Source organism: Raphanus sativus, chromosome 2 (assembly GCF_000801105.2).
Source record: "Raphanus sativus cultivar WK10039 chromosome 2, ASM80110v3, whole genome shotgun sequence".
In the NCBI taxonomy this organism is placed as follows: Eukaryota; Viridiplantae; Streptophyta; class Magnoliopsida; order Brassicales; family Brassicaceae; genus Raphanus; species Raphanus sativus.
In genome coordinates this window covers 977,724-991,831 of record NC_079512.1, presented here as the reverse complement: position 1 = coordinate 991,831, position 14,108 = coordinate 977,724, and the positions used below count along the sequence as shown (strand labels likewise).

The following is a 14,108-nucleotide window of genomic DNA, read 5'->3' as shown; positions in this document are numbered from 1 at the left end:
ATTTTTTGTTTGATTTATGATGTTTTATAATAAAGTAATTTCAATATATTATATCAGGTTTAAATTCAAATAAATTTAACAATTGAAAATTTCATTAATAGCCAACTAATGATAATTATGGATATTTAATACTCGATACAATGTTAATTTTAATTGATTTTTTTTAGTTTTGTATTTGTTAAGATAGACTTACATTTAATTTTGAAAATATAGATGTCTATGCCAGTTGACTTATAAATCTTATACAGTTTCAATTATATTGTTTTTAAAAAAAATTAACAATAATAATGTATATGATTTACATATATGGTATATACCAATTGTTATAATCTTATTTTAAGAATCTTATAAAAAACTAAAAAAATTATCAATAATAATCTCCATGTCATAATAAAAGAATGTCATGTCACATTTTTAGTAAAACTTGTTATCATTTTTTTCGAAAATCATTGTGGTGATAACACATAAGCAAAGTTCAAAAATTTGCAAATAGTCTAGGAGCAGCGGCGAGCCGGCGACCCTGGGCAGAAGCCACGGACGCATAAGCTTCCAGCCCTGTGAAAATATATAAAATGTTTGGCCAAGAATTTTCTACGTTTGTTGTATTTCTGTTGGTTAAAGTTTGTCGCAATAGTGCTAAACGTATTAAGTTCGAATCCTCTCAACATCATATTTTGAAACATTATTTTCTTACAGGCCCTCAAATCTTTCTGTGCTTCCGGCCCATGTTGTTTTGGACTTTCTCAGAGCCGGGCCTGTCTAGGAGATGTGAACTTGCACTCTCTTTGATTAAAATCACCCTAGAATGGATTAACAGTCTCTTTGCTACAATTACATTGAAGAATAAAATTTATCCTTGTCAATATTCAAACACTCAACACCAATATTATGAAAACGAGAATTCAAGTTCTAAAATATAGTTGTCCCATCTTAGTGACACTGCGAGAATAAGTTGGGATCGAAATGGACACTAATTCCCACATCTATAAAAATAATGTAAAGAAAATTAACCAGTGAACAAAGATAAAGTCTCACATTATATACATCAAAGTGAAACAAAACTTGCAAAACATGTGCCATTACAAACATCTAGATGAATAAAATTACTCTATTATACTAGAAGAAAATTAGATAAATATTAGTTTTTACTCATAAAAACTCTAGTATAAAGGCATCCATTAGATGAAAAGTTACTGTATAATGAAGTTATTCTATTTTTAAAAAAATAGAGAGAAATTGCATTAGAGATGGTTCTAGGTTTTCTACATCTTATATAATTTCGAAGATAGTTTTACCACACATTTTCACCCATTTTTTGAATAATAAACCTATTGTCTCTCCAAGCGATTTGAAATCTCTTGATTGGTAAAATACATATGCTAAAATTTTACACTTCATTATTAACACCAAAAGACTTTTAGAAGCTAGATAGCCATTCACTGTTTTCGTTTTCAGTATATATACTTCAACTTTTTAAGTTGTTGATCACTTAGCTTTACAATTACACGTAATAAGATTTTTTTTTGTACGATCAACTTTTTTGTGCGTGATTATATCTCTGTAATAACGTTGTCAAGATGACAACACAGAGGAAACGCTGACACGATGACAATATCACCACCGATAGCAACCCTAGTAATTTGTATGGTGGCGGCCTCCACGCGCCGCTACCGGATGAGAGATCTGGTGAAGGAGCGCGAGGAGATGGAGAAGTTGACCGTGCGCGACGGAGACGGTTAAGGTACGGTGGAGATGGAGGCGGCGGGAATGAAGGAGTACAGAGAGACGGACGAGAGAGGATCGCGTGGATGCACGGTAGTTCCTAGCGTGAGGATGAGTATGAGACACGCGCCGTCGCTGAAGCTGAAGAGCGGGATTTGTTTAGAAGCCGCGACGCTCGTGGTTGCGAAGCCGAGTGGTGTGGCTTCTGATGGTGGCGATGATGATGCTGAGCTGGCGACGGAGGCGTTTGGTGGTTGTATGTATGTACGGAGAAGCCGTTACGGCTTCGCTTAAACGTAGAAGAAACCTGTTAGAGATGAATTCATTTTAGATTAATGGGCTTTTCGTTTATCCGGCCTTTTAGTGTATATTGTAATATACCGTACAAAGCCCATGTGTACTTGTTGGGGATCTCTGTGTACTTTGTGGCGTACGATCAAATTATTACACCGATAGAATATGTTTGTCACATTAAATGCGTCTCAGTAGAGTACAACTACAGACAATAGTTATATTTAAGGTGTGGGTGTTATTACATAGAGTCAACGCAAGCAGTTAATAATCAGGCAGATTGCGATGAGATTCGAGGTTCAAGTCTACTGGATCCGGTTTAAGCCCATTAAGGCCCGTTACAAATGGCATGAGGAAAAGTAAATTTAAATTCGTTTTCAAAGTTTTAAAGTTATGTGAGCTGTAGTTCTGTTTTTTTCAGTATCCTATCGAATTCTCGTGAACAATGAATGTATATATGATGAACTGAACTGCTATTATAGCGAAAGCACTGTTTAGTATAATAAGGATCGATGGTATCATCACTAACATGATCAAACATATTTCAAAAAAAATGGATTGTTATTTGATTAAGTCACTAAAGTTTTGTCTGGAAGAGCTGATGATAAAGTAATAGTAATATGTTGTTGAAAATGTATGTTTTCATTAATATAACTATTATAGGTGATTGATATAACAATAAGTGATCATAAAAAAATATCATAAAATATTTTATAATTTGTTTATTAGTGATACTATTTATATACATATCTATTTATAATATCTACAATATTTTTATTTTTACAAAATAACATTTAATATTAAATTATCTATAAGTTTCTCTCTGTTTTAGTTTGAAACATATTTTAAATCATAAAAATAAAAGTTATATTTTAAATTTTATTTTTATTATAAAAAATTACTTTTTATATAAACATAATTTTTATATATCACTAAACAAAATAATTAATGATATATTCTTTGATAGCTAAATGATCGATGACAAAAAGATGAAAGTACATGTTTTACCAAAAATTTCATATGAAAGCATCGAACAAATAACATTTAGAGAGCATTTACAGTTACGGTTTCTAAATATTTTCCTAAATGCTTTTGCAAAATAGTTGATTGGATAAAAAATAGCATAATGCTTGTATGAAAAGTTTACCAATATTTCTTTTGTGTGCTGTTGCAGCTGAAAATAGGGGACACCTCTTCTTTGAGTGTGGGTACTCAACGGATGTGTGGTTGTCATTCTTTGCCCGTAATGGTCTATTGCCTCCAACTTCTTTCCACGATTTAACTATTTGGCTTAACTCCCCTGCTATTGACAAAAATCTAAAGCCACTCATTCTACTGACTTTTCAGACAGTTATGTACTTTCTGTGGAAGGAAAGAAATAGTAGGTTGCATAACTTGGTAAATAGGCCCTATCACATTCTTATCAGGGATATGTCTTCAAATTCGTGCTCGATTACTGGGTCTAGACAGAGAAATTGTTACAGACAGCCAGCAACTTCACACCGTGGACGTCCTACATATCTATCTCTCTGGTTTGCTCACTTTCAGGATTAATGATCTTATAAGATCAGATGTCTTCCGCTTCACTTGAGTTTTGTTATATTTACTATCTATATTTGCATATATAAAGACTGTTATGTTTTCATCTTTCAAATTGTTAACCTTTGAAACAATTTCTCCATTGGGGGAAGAAAGGATGAATAAAAGTATCTTTCAGGAAAAAAAATTTTACCAATCAAACCCTACTACAACTTCTTAATCAAAATCTATACCCTCTATTATAAAGAAAAACAAGAATGTGGTCCTAACTAGATGATAAATATTTCTGCTTTAAATCAAACTAAAACTACTAAACAGATTATTTATCTCTTTCTTTTTGTGAAACACAAACAGATTATATATCTCATATATAAATAAATATTTGAGCATGAACTATAGCCTATAGGTGTGAATGATGCTTCAATCCAAAACTTTGATTGCAGGTTAAAAGTGTTAAGCAATACAATTTTCATAATTATCAGGCTTCCTTTTGTCTCACTTGTCATGGTGTTTGTCTCAGTTAAGCCTACGTTTATTAAATACTTATTCAATTTACCTATAATTAAAATATGTTGCATTGAAGGTAGAGAGAAATAGGAAGAGAAAAAAGAAGGTGAAGGTAGGAGAGAAAGTAGAGAGAGGAAATTCTCTCAAAAAAGTCTCCCCGAGTGGGCCTAAGCTTATATCCACTGGATATTGTAGTACCTTACCTTTGGTTACTGTGTATTAGCTGTCTAAAACACGTTTTCTAACTAATTTCTCTCCTCTTTATTGGGTTTTGAGAGTATCTTTGGTTAATTAATACAGATCTCAACTGTTTTTCTCACTGTTCTTCTTTCATTCAAAGCAACAAGAACAGAGTGGGTGAAAACTTATTGTGAGTTTCAGATTTGCAACGTATTTAAAGAATGTCGTTGGCGATGGACAAAGCCTTAATGGCTTTATCACTTGACGAAGAGGAGGCTCCGTTTGTCATGCCAGACCTCCCAGAGTTTAGCTCGGCGGAAGACAACAAGTTGAGTCTGATGGGGAGGCTTCTGAATCCTGACCGACAGAAGATGGCGCTGCTGATTATGAAGATGCCAAGGAAATGGCAGAAGGAAGGGAAGGTGAGAGGGGTGGCCTTATCCCAAGAACGCTTCCAGTTCATTTTCAAAAATGAACACGACTTGGTCGACGTGTTGGACAGAGGTGTTCAAACGTTTGAGGAATGGGTCATTGTGCTGGAAAGATGGGTGGAGAATCCACCTGAGGACTACCTGCAACACATCCCGCTGTGGGTTCAGATTAGAGACATACCAGTCAACTGCTACAAAACAGAGGCTTTGACGGCGATTGGGGACTTGGTTGGAAAAACGGTTCTGGTAGCCTTTGATCCAACTAAACCCATTACGCAGGACTTCATTAGGGTTTTGGTGAAGTTCAATGTAGCCAACCCTTTGCGAAAAACAAAGGACATCATGTTGAAAGGAGGCGTAACAGCTACTGTTAGATTCAACTATGAGAAAATCCAGAAACGTTGCTTCACTTGTCAGCGTCTAAATCACGAGAAGGACCTTTGCCCTTTAACGATTAGGCAAAGACAAGAAGTCTCGAGAGTAAGAAGAGAAACAGCGATGGCTAACCTGCAGAAGAGTGAACTGATCCTGAAGGCTGGAGACCCTCTTTATGGTGTCTTGGAGGAGGAACAGGTAGCTATAGATCCAACTTCTGGAAGAGGTAAGATAGCCAAGGAGATTCTGGAGGAGATGAGAAGATACTTAAGGGCCGATACCGGAGAAAGTCATGGGATAAAGGTTGACAAGATACAACAATCAGTGAAACTTGCAGAGCAAGGAACTACTTCACAGAGACTAGCTCTGAGAATGGAGTCTCCTCCTAAGGTCACAAGTGATCTAAACAAAGGCAAAGGTCATATCTTTGATTATGAAGAGAGGGAGGAACACTCAGATGCTCTAAGCGTGAAGAGTAACCCCAACAAGTTGATGGCTGCCTCCATGACTGCGCAACGAAACGCGGATCGCAAGTCTGCGCCTTGCCTCATGCTTCTCGAAGGCAATGCAGATAGCTCTGATAAGGCTGGTTCCTTACCCTCTGTTTACTCAACGGTGTTCAAAGCAGTTAATACTGCTCCCTGTTCTTCCGGAGTTCCTAGGAAAAGGCCAGCCCCGAGAAGACGTCCACCAAAATTGGTTCGTCAACAGAAGAGCCGAGAGAGTAAGGGACCGAACGTGGATTTGCTAGAGGAGAAGAGGGCGGGCAAACAAGCTATGGGAAATAGTAAGAAGAGGAAATGCTCAGTGGAAGAAGAGGAGAGGAACTCAACCAGCAAGACGGCTTGCACTAAGGCGATCCCAAGTGAGGGTTCGCCGTCGTCCCAATGAGCTTTCTCAGTTGGAACTGCCAGGGCTTGGGGCGGCCTCAAGGCTTGACAGTTCAACGACTGCGGGAGTTGCGTCAATACCAATTCCCGGAGATTTTATTTTTAATGGAAACGAAAAAATGTCGAAATGTAGTTGTTTACTTGCAAGTATGGTTGGGTTATGAGCAAGTCCACACTGTGAATCCGATTGGATACAGTGGAGGTCTAGCAATTTTGTGGAAAAAGTCTGTTAACCTTTGTATTAAAAGTTCGGATAAAAATATTGTAGACTGTTATGTCCAATTCGGAGATGCTTCTTTCTTCTTAACGTGCGTTTATGGCGAGCCAGCTTCTGATGGTCGTAGCATAGTATGGGAACGTTTGATGAGACTAGGAAGAGGAAGAGTTGAGGCTTGGAGTCTTATTGGAGACTTCAATGAAATCCTCAACAATGAGGAAAAACTAGGTGGTCCAAAGAGAGCTGAGGCATCCTTCAAACCATTTGCGGAGATGCTAACCTTTTGTGGAATGGAAGAGTTAAGCAGCAAGGGCAACAGATACACTTGGGCTGGGACAAGATGGAAAAAATACATCCAATGCTGCCTTGATAGGTGTTTTGGAAATAAAGAGTGGCACTCAAGCTTCCCTCAATCAAACCAATCATTCCTTGAGAAGAGGGGGTCTGACCATAGACCAGTTTTGGTGAACTTGAGAGCTTGCGCTGATGTCCACAGAGGACAGTTCCGGTTTGATCGAAGACTGTTACACCACCCTGATGCAAGAAGAGAAGTTGAAACAGCATGGAGAAAGAACAGAGGCGGAGAAGGTGTATCTTTCAAGATAAGAAACTGCAGGAAAGTTATGAGTAACTGGAAACGCAGAAAAAGACTCAATGCCAAAAATAAGATCAATCAATTGCAAGCTAGATTGGAATGGTTTCAATCCAAACCATATCCTTGCTGGTTTGTGATTAATAATCTAAAGAAGGATTTGATGCTAGCCTACAAGGAAGAAGAAATGTTTTGGAGACAAAAGAGTAGAGAGAAATGGCTCAAACTGGGTGACCGCAACTCCAAGTTCTTTCATCTGTCTGTGAAGGCAAACAGACTGAGAAACAGATTGCTAAAGCTGAAAAATAAACATGGAGTAGATCAGTGGTCGGATGCGGCAAAGGCAGAGGTAGCTATTGAGTATTTCTCTCAGCTTTTCTCGTCATCAAATCCCCCATCCTATGAACCGGTCTTCCAAAGCATGCTTCCAAAAGTGACACCTGCAATGAATAGATGTCTCACAGCTGAGGTTTCTAAGGAAGAGATAACAGAGGCGGTCTTCTCCATAAAACCTGAGAGCACTCCGGGGCCTGATGGCATGACGGGCTTGTTCTTCCAAAAGTTCTGGAATGTAATTGGAGAATCTGTTATCCAAGAAGTACAAGAAGTGTTTCGAACGGGAGTTCTTCCGACGGATTGGAATTTCACATACTTATGTTTGATTCCAAAAGTTCATATGCCTGAGATGATGGCTGACCTTAGACCCATAAGTTTATGCTCTGTCCTATACAAGATTGTGTCAAAAGTTATGGTCTCCAGGCTGCAACCTTTCCTCAATGACCTCGTCTCAGTCAACCAGTCGGCATTTGTCAGTGACCGTCTCATCCAGGACAATATCATCATCGCACACGAAGCAGTGCACGCCTTAAAGACGCATCCGACAATCTCTACGGAGTTTGTAGCGGTGAAGACTGACATGTCAAAAGCTTATGACAGAGTTGAGTGGGGCTACTTACAGGCTCTGTTATCGGCAATGGGTTTCGACGAGATATGGATCAGCTGGGTGATGATGTGTGTATCTTCAACATCCTTTGCGGTTTTGATCAATGATCAACCTTTTGGAATGATCAAACCAACCAGAGGCCTTCGTCAAGGCGATCCGTTATCACCATTTCTCTTTGTATTGTGTACGGAAGGGCTGTCTCACCTAATGGACGTAGCGGAAAGGAACAATGTCCTCACTGGAATGAGCTTCTCGGATGAAGGCCCGACAATCTCTCATTTGTTATTTGCCGATGACAGTCTATTCCTTTGCCATGCTTCTGTCACTCAATGTAAGAACCTAAAGAAGATTTTGAACTTCTATGGTGAAGCGACAGGTCAGTGCATAAACTATCAGAAATCCTCTATCACTTTTGGCGGTTTGATTCCGGAAAGTGAGAAAAGGAAGATGAAAGACATCTTTGGAATAGATAACGAAGGTGGACACAGCAAGTACCTCGGACTTCCTGAATGTCTCTCGGGTTCGAAGGTCAAGCTGCTGTCTTACCTAAGGGACAGAACTCAATGCAGAATGGACTCTTGGTTCCTGCGCAAGCTCTCTCATGGTGGGAAAGAGATTCTGATTAAGACGACTGCCTCGGCTCTACCGGTCTTTGCCATGTCATGCTTCAAGGTCCCTAAAACGGTCTTAAACAAGATCAAAAGCATAATGGCAAAGTTCTGGTGGAATGCGGATAATCATGTCAACAAAATCCACTGGATTGCTTGGGACACTATGTGTCTGCCAAAAGAGCTAGGAGGGCTGGGTTTTAAAGACCTGGAATGTTTCAATCAAGCCTTGTTGGCCAAGCAAGGATGGAAACTAGTCAATCAACCGGACTCCCTGGTTGCCAAGCTTTTGAAGAGTTGATACTATCCAAATTCATCCTTCTCAGAAGCGGTGATGGGAGTTAGGCCATCCTTTGTCTGGAGAAGCGTTTTATATGGCAGAGAATTGCTAGAAAAAGGATTAAAATGGAAGGTGGGAGATGGTAGAAAGACCAGAGTTTGGATTGATAAATGGGTGTACGATCCAGAGTTAGGGATGAGAGCGCCATGGATAAGAAATGCAACTTTTGATGTCAATTTACTTGTCAGTGACTTGATAGATGTTAGTACTCGAACATGGGATCGGGATGTACTTCAGGACCTCTTTGTGCCAGCAGATGTTGAGTTCATTATGGCCAATCCTCCATCGATCATGAGAGAGGACTCCTATCTTTGGAAGTATAATCGAAGTGGCAACTTGACTGTCAAATCTGCATATTGGCTTGCAAGAGACAGGAAGATCAAAGCAGAGCACCCAACGGTCCTTAGCTTGCCATCAACGAACCCTGTCAAAGAAAAGATATGGTTGGTGCCAACAGCTCCTAAGATACGCACTTTCTTATGGAAGAGCCTGAGTGATGCGATCCCAGTGGCTGACTTGATCATCAAAAGAGGGATGAAGATAGATGAAAGATGTCAGCTTTGTGGACTGAGTGGAGAATCGATCCTTCATGCGCTGTTTGAATGTGATCCTGCAAGACAAGCCTGGGCTCTAGCGGACATCCCTCAACCGGAATGGATAGTGTGGTTCATTTGGAAGAGTAGAAATGACTTCTTATTCAATGGGATTCAATGGGAACCAAAGGAAATAATTCATAAGGCCAGACAGGAGGCGGGAGATTGGTTCCTAGCTCAACTGGTGGAAGAAGAAATGTTAAATAAGAAGGAGACCATAGCGACCAAGGAAAAACGGAAATGGAAACCCCCAAAGCAAGGGTGGCTCATTTGTAACGTCGCGTTCGAGCTAGACAAAGGCTCCAAGACTTTAGGAGTTGCTTGGGTGGTTCGAGATTTCAGGGGAGTGGTATTGACTCATAGTAGGAGAGCCTTCTCGAACATTGGTTCGTTGGAAGAGGCTAGATTCTCCACGCTGTTATGGGCCGCTGAGAGCATGTCAAGCTTGCACTATTCTAAAATTACTTTTGCAGGTGATTTTAAGGAAATTTTTTTGGCATTGCAAAAACCCCATCGATGGCCGGCTTTGGACTATCATGTGAGGGAGCTAAAAAGAATCCTGAATGGTGTAGAGGAGTATCAACTGAGATATGTATCGAAAGAGGAGAATAGAGGTGCGGCACTCATTGCTCAAAGTGTGACAAGACAAAGAAGACTTAGGTCTTATGTTGCAACTAGTCATCCTAACTGGTTGTTTGAACTCTTTGTTAATGAGAGCCGAGGCCTCTGACATCCTCTTTTGCATCTGGTCGTGTTTGGAAACTATGGCTGAGCGAATGGTTTTGGTCACCAGAGGATGAGAGAGTTGGTTTGTTTAGAGAGAGCTCTGTTTTGCTCTGTTTATGTTTATGATATCCTATGTATCTCAAACTTTATTATAAATGAAGTTCAGAAGGAAAAAAAAAAAATATGTTGCATTGTTACTTTACAAAAAAAAAAGAAGAGAAGACTTAAGTTAGTGAAAAATAAGTAAAATGTATCTTACCTAACCTTTTCGAATGGGGCTGTTAGTGCCTAAGGCCAACCCTACCCACATGATCTCAATAGTGTCGCTCTCAGGAGTACAACTAAATCAAACAATATCTTCATCTTCTTAATTAATTCTTGGAAATTAATTAGAAAACATTATTTTTGTATAATTGTTTTTCTTCAGGAATTGATACATAACTGTTAGATAAAAGTTGGATTTCTAGTGCTAAAGGCCTACCTCTACGTTGATGCAACTTATCATGATAACAAGGCCTAACTTTTCTTTTCATCCTTTAAATTATTTGATTGTTGGGGCCTGTTAGTTTGTATTGATATTTTTCAAGTGCACATACATTTTCAACAAATCTATAGTGCACCTGATGAACGCAATTAGCGCATCATTGGTAAAACTTAAGTGAACTAAAGTAAAAGCGGGGAATCGAGCAGGCGTATATACCCATTTCATGTGAATTATAATGACAACAATCGAGTTTCATCATTACTCAAATTGGTGATGGCCAAGAATTCGATATACAAACAAAAAAAAACGTGTTGTTTTGGATAACAGTGTGTTATTATTATCTAATACAATCTACAAGAATTTGCAACGATAATTAGGGTTCAGTAGATAATTTGCAACATGTATACATGTTTTAGTTTGGCTATGCATGATGCCCTGACAATTAAGGCAAGAGTTTCATGAAAAATGCTGGAACCATACTGAATTAAGGATGGAACCAGAGCTACAATCCAAAGCCGAGAAGACACACGTTACACAACAGAACCTGTGAATATTCAGCTAAGGACGGATTATATATATTGCGTTAGAAGCATGACACTAAATCAATATATTGTGTATAGAGCAAAGTTTAGGAGATTATGAATCACTTCCTCGTTTTATACGTAATCTAATTGTGAAAAGTAATGAACAAGACCCAAAAAAACAAAACTCTCCTATTCAATATATAAAACTTTTCTAAATATGCAACAAATGTCAAACGTAACTGCATTAAGACAAGAAGCATCTAAGCATAGAGAAAGATAGAGAGGAAGCAGAAAGAACGTGCGACGTTTGGTGACGTTTATTATATAGAAATTATGGTTAAGTTCACTATAAAAATGGTTTGTAAGAGTAGCGTAAAGTATTTCTATATGTGTGTGTTTTAATCTTTAAACAAATACCATTGGACTTATTTGATATTGAGTTGAAGTTTGATTTAAAATTTATCATACAAATTTCGATTATTTATATGTTGAGATTGCAGAATACTAGAGAAACAAAACTATTTAATGAGGAACCACAGTTTTTTTCTGGTTTTCATAAATGGTTTTTATTTCCCATTGTGAAACTATTATACAAATAATTCATGTCCCATGCCACAATAATTTTAGCTTGACCTATTCCAATTTCTTAATCAGATCATCCTTATATCACATCATTCACATCCCTACAAAGAGTTTGCACTCCTACATATCATTGTCATTTGGTGCTACAGTTTGGTGATATAGTTAGAAGGTAGTTTAAACAGGGAGATGGAAAATGAAATCTGATAAGTGTGTGGTTGAAGATAAACAACAACAAAGGGAGTGTGAGTGTGTGACCACACAGCTTGTGACTACCATTGGATTAAGAAACAAGCCTCGTGCCCTTCCAATCCTATCCTTTTTCCCTCTTTATACTATTGTTTTTCTTTTTCTATAGATTCATAAATATCATGTTTTATATTGAATTTGCAAAAGTAAATTCCACGAAACCTTTCCAACTTTATTTATTGGAGCCTTCGACTATAACCCATCATCACCCTTGTCACATTGACATGTTATTCTTTTCTTTTACTAATATTATTATTAACTATTTTCATCTGTTAATGTACATATATAATAAAAAAAAGTTCACCAGTAAAACCCTCTTAAATCTGATTGTGGATCCATTTATCATGGCTAGTGCATTCTTGTTTTCTTTGGTAATCGAGTTTATAGAGGTAAATCTAGACTGATATCTATTACATGAGTTCAATGGTAACTACATATACATTATTATCACATTTGGTACATTAAGTCCTCAAATTCATCATATAAACACAAACCCATCAATATGATACTGACAAAATCTCAAAGTGAAATGATAAACAAATGTATGAAGAAGTGGTAAGGACCATTGATTGTTTGAAAGTGAATGATGCAGTCAAGAAGCTTCTTGTTTACGATGCAATAAAGTTGTAATGAAACCAATTTCACTCCATTGACCCCATCACTTATTCTTATTTGTCCACCAATTTCACAAGCATTTTACAAAGAAAATTGTTATCACAGCAGAGATTTTTTTTCCTCAACCTTTTTACAGAAATATTTCAATTAAAAAATACCTTTTATACTCACAAAAGCAAAAAGCTTGTCGAAGCTATCAGCACAGGAATTTCAAAGCCTAAAAAGAAAACTTTATAAATCCAAACATAAAAAGCTGAACTCTGCCATTGATCCAAAAACCAAACCCCAAGCAAACAAAAGCAGACGAGAACACAAAAGAGATGATCAAAGGCAGAGATGGAAGCAGACGATCATCTACTTCTAGCTACCCTGCAGATTTGTTGGTTTGTTTCCCTTCAAGAGCCCACTTAGCTCTTACTCCCAAAACCATCTGTAGCCCGGCACGTCCCTCATTCTCCACCAACCATCATCCCCACCACCGTCGCCAGCTCAGCAGACTCTCCAGCGGCGGTGGAGGAAGAGGATATGGAAGTCCTGCTTTGTGGGCCAAACAAGCAAGCGGTAAGAGAATGAGCGGTGAAGAAATAACCGAACCAACTTCACCTAAAGTCACATGCGCCGGTCAGATCAAAGTCCGGCCAAGAAAACGCGGCGGGGAAGGAAAGAACTGGCAAACAGTGATGGAGGAGATAGAGAGGATCCATAACAATAAGCCCAAGAGCAAGTTTCTTGGTTTCTTGACTTGTCTAAAGAACATCAAGTTCAACTTAACGTGTTTTGGTGATTTCGGACATGCTGATGTCATCATCACTAGCGACGACGATGAAGAAGATGATGAAGAAGAAGAAGAGAATACAAATAATGTTTTCTCCAAGTGGTTTATGGTTTTGCAAGAGGAAGAGAGCAAGAGCGAAGACGACAAGAATATCAAGAAGTGCGTTGTCGTCGAAAACGCAGACGCAGAACCTGCGGTTCCGCCGTCGAACGCGCTTTTGTTGATGAGGTGTAGATCGGCTCCGGCGAAGAGTTGGTTAGAGGAGAGAATGCAAGTGAAAACAGAGGAAGAGGAGATGAGTGTGAAGAAGAAGAAGAATAAGAAGGATTTGAGAACATTAATGGAGGAAGACAAGATGGAGTTAGTGTTGATGAGATACGATACTGATTATTACAGGCTCTCTTCAGACATAGCTAAGGAAACTTGGGTTGTCGAAGGAGTTCAAGATCCACTGTCTCGGAGTCGTAGCTGGAAAAGCTAGTTTTTGCCAGTTATACTACGGTTACTAATTATATTAATCATCGTGTTTAAAAATATGATTAAGCTTTTTTTTTACTATCATTTTATTATATGTTAATTAAATTTGATACTGTTTTTTTTTTGGTTTCTTGAGTTTTCAGAGTATATCTCAAAAGATTTGTTTTCTTTCTTTCGTGTGTAAATGTAATGCACATATATGTACATGTTTTTATATTATTTGTAAAGTATGTACAAATAATATAAAAAGTTGTAAAATATGTTACATGTATATGTAACATTGAGGAGTGCAGTAAACGGACAACACTAGGTAATCATCATATGATAAACAGTCTCTTTCAAGTGAACTTATTATGACCAGTTTCAAATGTCTATAAACAGTCTCTTTCATAATGTTCTTCTTTTTTTGTTCAAATCATAATGTTCTTCTTTGTCTTAGCTATTGGGTAAT

General features: G+C 38.0%; 3 protein-coding genes across 3 annotated transcripts; all 3 read left to right on the top strand.

Annotated features, from left to right (window-relative positions):
• Window positions 1-4,460: 4,460 nt before the first annotated feature.
• On the top strand, window positions 4,461-5,936 carry LOC130503064 (uncharacterized). Its single transcript, XM_056997713.1, has one exon. It carries the CDS (start codon window positions 4,461-4,463, stop codon window positions 5,934-5,936), a length of 1,476 nt encoding a protein of 491 aa, XP_056853693.1.
• A 2,693-nt stretch (window positions 5,937-8,629) lies between these two features.
• LOC108830769 (uncharacterized) lies at window positions 8,630-9,958 on the top strand. The gene has a single exon (XM_018604354.2). The coding sequence runs from the start codon at window positions 8,630-8,632 to the stop codon at window positions 9,956-9,958; it is 1,329 nt and encodes a 442-aa protein (XP_018459856.1).
• A 2,521-nt stretch (window positions 9,959-12,479) lies between these two features.
• On the top strand, window positions 12,480-13,876 carry LOC108820059 (uncharacterized). The gene has a single exon (XM_018593048.2). The coding sequence runs from the start codon at window positions 12,726-12,728 to the stop codon at window positions 13,659-13,661; it is 936 nt and encodes a 311-aa protein (XP_018448550.2). The 5' UTR covers window positions 12,480-12,725; the 3' UTR covers window positions 13,662-13,876.
• The last annotated feature ends 232 nt before the right edge of the window (window positions 13,877-14,108 follow it).

Coding starts and splice junctions, on each gene's coding strand:
- LOC130503064 (XM_056997713.1), top strand. CDS start 4,461: ATGTCGTTGGCGATGGACAAAGCCTTAATGGCTTTATCACTTGACGAA.
- LOC108830769 (XM_018604354.2), top strand. CDS start 8,630: ATGGGAGTTAGGCCATCCTTTGTCTGGAGAAGCGTTTTATATGGCAGA.
- LOC108820059 (XM_018593048.2), top strand. CDS start 12,726: ATGATCAAAGGCAGAGATGGAAGCAGACGATCATCTACTTCTAGCTAC.